Source organism: Frankliniella occidentalis, unplaced genomic scaffold (genome assembly GCF_000697945.3).
Source record: "Frankliniella occidentalis isolate FOCC.00 unplaced genomic scaffold, Focc_3.1 Scaffold36, whole genome shotgun sequence".
NCBI lineage: Eukaryota > Metazoa > Arthropoda > Insecta > Thysanoptera > Thripidae > Frankliniella > Frankliniella occidentalis.
In genome coordinates, this window is record NW_026267166.1 from 2,299,991 (window position 1) to 2,305,317 (window position 5,327).

A 5,327-nucleotide genomic window follows, 5' to 3' on the forward strand; every position below is an offset into this window, starting at 1 on the left:
CCCTCACCCACCTCGCCCCGCGCCCCGCAGCGCCGCCGTGCGACTGCCCCGATGCAAGCTGTGCGATATCTGTTTCCGATCGAGGCAGGACAGCTCGGGGCGACCAGCGCTGCTCACGCCGCGCGCCTCCCTTTGGCCTGACTGCAGTCGTCGGCAGGGCGGCGCATTTACATCGTCTGGCGCAGCTCGGCGTCGGGGGTAGAGAATAATGTCGAGCAGCCACAAAGCGGAATTCTATCAGTCTCGCGGCAGCGAAACGCTTTCCCGCTTTCCATGACTAAAGTACTTTCTATAGAGGCGCAGGGCAATAAGGCGGAGAGGGTTTTGTGGGCGCGCTGTGGCCGCGGGGGAAAGTGGGAGTTCTGCTTGACCCAAACAAAACACCGAGAGACGCCAGAGCAGGCGCGCCTCTGCCGAGGTTGTTGGGGTTCGTCCTTTCATCGGGCCCGTAAAGAAGGGCTGGGCGGGCGCGGCGCGACCGTACGCCTGTTTGCGGCTGTAGTCGGCCCAGCTGGCCGCGGGGCCTGGCTGGCTGGCTGGCTGGGCAATTCTCAGGAATACCTCGGGCTGCGGTGGTGCGGTTTCTGCTGGGGGCGCTACTCGGAAAAAAAAATCCAAGCAACATCGGAAATGAAAGCTGATGATACATCTGAGCCGAGGTTGCTCAAGGGGCTTTTCCAAATTCACAATAGTAGCTTATTTTGGTCAAATTTTGAAAGTTCTCGCTGCCGTGTGCTGAGGCTGAAAGCACCCTCATTGACGGATCAGGGGGAGGGGGGGCTCTCGCTGTAAAAATCCCCCATTCACTCGTTGGATGTTTCTTCTTCAGGACTGATGGGGGTCGGCGCCTGCAGGAGTGACACCCCATGATGCGTCTTAACGACAAAGTTCGATATGTTGCGCTATACGGTTACACAAAGTCCGATGTGCTGCGCTCCCGCTATACAAAGTTCGAGCTGCTGTGGTCCGGTTACACAAAGTTTGATCTGCTTTTGGACGCTTTCGGAAGTCCCATGTTTAAACCTCTCTACCACAGTTTTACCGTTGTAGCATTCATTTTTCTTTTCTTTTGAGTAGGCCTATAATGTTCTACAGTCTTTCAGTAACGTGAAGCAGCTTTTACTTTTTTCTACCGGTAATATTATCGACCACATTAATAAAATACACTGCGCTGCACGTCGGAATGCATCAAACTTTGTGGAATCAGAATGAACTTTCTCGTTAGGACGAAATGTCGCTCCGTTCTAGCAACTAGCAACTAACTTGGCTTTAAAAACTAATTAGTCCCTATAGCAATTGTTTGATTAACTACTATCCTCAAATTGCTTTAGTTCCGACGACTAATCTTTCTTTTTTCCCGTTTACGCTGAGGAAGCGGAAGCCGGTAACGCCTCCTCCGCAACCCGCCAAAAAACACGGGGAAAGGGGGGGGAGGGGGCTACCGCCTCTGCAAGCGATATTTATACAGGTGTCGAGAGACTGGCGGCACGAGAGCCTCGGAGCGTGCCAAGGCGCCCCGCGGCCCCTCCCCACCTGGGCCGTCTGGCCAAGTGAGTCACTGGGCCGGGTCGGGGACCCACCGGGGCACCCACCGGGGCACCCGCCGGGGCACCCGCCGGGGCACCCGCCGGGGCACCCGCCGGCCGTCGGGGCACCCGCTGGGGCACCCACCTAGGACCCACCGGTCAGCAACCGGTGAGTGAGCCACCGGTCACCAAACGCACCGCCCACACACGCACACAGCCGTTTCCCAAAATGTTTCGTGAGTCCATTTCCCCGAGGCACTCCGCAATCTCGTTCGCCAAACCCTTCCCCCCTCGCCCCTTTCCAATCTGGTGCCGCCGGACTCGAAAGGTTAAAAAAATCCACGATACAGGCGGGCTACCGCACGGTCAGCGGACGGCGGACGCTTTCATCGTTTGGTCAACGTGAAAAAGGAGGAGGGGTGTGTTTATCCATCAAGGCAGCAGGAAAGCATCAAAAGGTTGCGACTAGGCCGGGTAGGCAACCTCCACTGAGGCAGCCCCCAAGGCTTCGGGGGAAAAAAAGAGAGCCGCGCCAAAAGAAATCAGGGAACGAAGGGGAAATCACTTGCGAAGTAGCTCGTACATATTCCCCCGAAATGGCCCGAAAGAAAGGCGAAACAGACCGGAAATAGACACGAAAAAGGTGGTAAAATAGTCGCGAAATACCTTAGAAATGCTGCGAAATACCGCGAAATACCCTGTAAAAGTCCGAAATAGGCGAGAAATAACCGAAATGGCAAGAGAATACCCCGAAATAGCCCGTATGCTACGAACCCAAGTAATTTCCTCCTTGTCAGGGAACCCCCCCAGGGCAAGTTTTCGTTATTCATTTTTCCTAGTGGAGAGCTATCCAAGCAGACTGTTCGAGCCCATGGCCCATGGCCACATTCCCCGTCACGGTGGACTTCATGGCGCTGGCAGGCGCTCGGGCCGCTCAGGTCGTGTTGGCGCAGGGGTAATTGGACAGGGTGCAGGAGGGGGGGGGGGGGGGAGGCTCCCGGACACGCGCGACCCTAACAATGGGACCTGCTTGGGTTCGCGTTCAGATTAGCGTTCTCTCGGCGCGCACCCCGCTGTTGCGCACCAGCCTGCCTGCCCGCGGGGCGGGGTACGTGCGGTTGGCCGTTGGTCACGGAGGGACGGTGGGTGACCTTGACGCCTGCAATACTCACCTATCATAGTAGTAATCCCTGCAACAAAGAAAGAAGAGCAACGCGTCAGGGAGGCGGTAGGCAAAAATAAAACAACTCAAAGTAAAATATGTAATTGCTTTTGCACAATAAGGGGTGCGAGGTACGTCGTAGGGTTTGTGTTCTATGCTGATGCCTTTAGGAGATCTAACTTTCACCAGTTTTTTTTTGTCTTCTTTTTAAATCACAAGAGATAGTTGAAATTCAGTGTCCGTGAGACGGAGCAGTCAAAAAAATTAAACAAATGAGGCAGAGCGAACAATATGCGCGTAAAAATATTGCGGCGAGTCATAAGCAGGTGGAAATATACATCTGGGCTGGGCATGTTCTAGGCTACAACAACAAAATAACTTATTTGATTTGTAATAATTACACTGCTTCGTCGAGGAGCGAACTAATACTGTACTGGGGTATTGCAAGCACAAAAATCAAGGTCTTTCCACGTCCACTGACAAAAAAAAAAGTGTAAAAGAATCAAAAACTCACCAGTCGTTCCCAGTTTTCGTAATATTTTGTCTCTTTCTACCAGTTTGGTGAGCTTTCGGCTCTGACACCAAATTAACATCTGGAAACAAAACCAGAATATCGTAAGGTTCTATTTTCAAAACAAAACAAAAATTGTATGTAGAGCAGGTTCGCACAAAAAATTATCACACTTCCAAACACGTCGTTTCAGCCAACAGTTCTCATCTTCCTCCACAAAATTTTAAGACGCAAAACGAAGTAGTCCTTGTCGCACCCACGGTCTCTCGCGTACCGACCCCACGGCCATCGCCTTGTCTTTGCTTACCTAGTGTCTGCCCGAGCACCACTCTCTTGTCCTCGCCCAGGCAGGCGCTGCGAGCGTCGAAGGCGTTGGCAAACTGGACGAAGGCGTAGCCCTTGTGCATCGAGATGCCTGCCAACAGAAACACAGACATCTTTCGTACCTCTTCTATCACCAGCAAAAGGCTTGCAGTGGTTATGGCAGCTTCGTAAGTGCGAATGCCAGACTTTCTTTCTGGATGACGCCTTAGGCGTTATACTAAGGCTAACACCGTTTTGAAGACAATTGTTCAAGATATGTTTATGTCACGTTTACACGGTGAAAATGACTTCACTGTAAACCCAAGTGTTTACATACATTGGAAGTTTGCACTTGCCATAGCGCTACGATATGTGCCGGGTACACACTTAGACTTGTGTGCCACGCATGTTCACACTTCCTAGTGTGTGCCATGCCAGGCACACACTTTGTTGTTTGTGCTTTCAAGTACACACAAGGAAGAGTGTACTATGTACACACTTGGGTTTACAGTGTTATCTTGGTTTGAAAGGCATCGCGTTAAACCCAGTAATCTTATCTCTCCCGCGAATTCAAACGGGGGGGGGGGCTCTTTTGTTTTACTCAACCAAATGTTGAAAACCAATGCCCCGTTTTTATCCTGTAAACAAGAACACTCAACAGTTTGTTCCAAAGGCTTTAAAAAATGTCGCCATATTATGTTCGCTAAGTTGTGTCCGGAGCCATCCCATAGCGCCAAATAGAACCAGAGAATCAGCGTTCTCCGGTGATTCGAATATTCGAACGGTATGGCATGAAGCCCTCTAACTACTGAATTGTGGTTTCACTCGAAGCACTGTTACGCTCGCCCAGTGTGCGCTCTCGCAACACTCGCCACATCACGGTCTGACCTTCCCTAACCTAAAGCATGACCCCGGAACCTGACCTAACCCTCCCCCTAATCCAACCCCTCCCTACAACACGGCACGCCGCGCTCCCAGCCGCTCCCAGCCCACCGGTCCGAGCCACTTAGTCTCGCGCGTCAAATTAGCATAGGCCGCTGCAGGCCGGGCGGTATAGGCTGGTGCGGGGCGGGGCCGCACCCCGAGACCTACTTCCCGACCAGACCTGTCACCAGCACCTCCTCGCACCAACACTACTGGCATACGTCTCTTCGAGGGGCACCAACGAGGAAGCGAAAAGGGGGCCAGTAACCTTGTCCCCCCCCCCCTCCTCCTCCAACACAAAACGTGTCAACGACACCCTGGCGGCTCCCCCTCGGCAGAAATCTCTCTAAGCCAAGCCTCCCGCCCCGCAGGCCCCGCAGCCCTCTCACCTGTTACACGGCGTCGGGGCGGGCGGCGGTCGCGCGCAGCCGTGATGCCACCCACTCGACGCACGCTAAGGCTGTCGACAAGTGTCACGCGCTGGGACACCCCGGCACCCTCGGGCGCGGTGAGGTCGTAGAGGCTGTACGCTGCTCGTCAAAGTGTCTCCTCCCGTCAAATAATCGCTCGTTTCCACTCCTCCGTCGCGTGTTTTCTTCTTGTGTTTGTATGAACATTGGCCGCTTCATTAGAGGACCTATGTATCGGCACCACGCTACTAGAGCTGTCAGAATTTTTCGATCTCGATTTGAATCGACCCGATTTGAATACTACCGATTCCGAATTTGTCTAATTTGATGTCAAACAAATCGAAGTTTCGAATTGGATCCGTTCGACTTCGAATCAACGAACTATGAAATTGTGGGCTATTTGCAGAACTGCCTACTTTGTAATCCGACGCATGCTCAAACGACAAAATCAATATGTTACGTGGTAATACAGAAAAATGATAATTGATTTT

At 52.6% G+C, this 5,327-nt stretch overlaps 1 protein-coding gene across 2 annotated transcripts in view; it reads right to left on the reverse strand.

The window, feature by feature from the left end:
• Positions 1-3,651, reverse strand: part of LOC113208034 (ATP-dependent helicase brm-like) — a 26,556-nt gene extending 22,905 nt beyond the window's left edge. For both annotated transcript variants that reach the window (XM_052266234.1, XM_052266233.1), the window contains exons 1-3: positions 3,507-3,651; positions 3,203-3,281; positions 2,699-2,716 (exon numbers count right to left, since the gene is read on the reverse strand). In XM_052266234.1, coding sequence (XP_052122194.1) covers positions 2,699-2,716; positions 3,203-3,281; positions 3,507-3,636 — 227 coding nt within the window. In that variant the 5' untranslated portion in view covers positions 3,637-3,651. The remainder of the gene's footprint in view (positions 1-2,698; positions 2,717-3,202; positions 3,282-3,506) is intronic.
• Between the last annotated feature and the right edge of the window lie 1,676 nt (positions 3,652-5,327).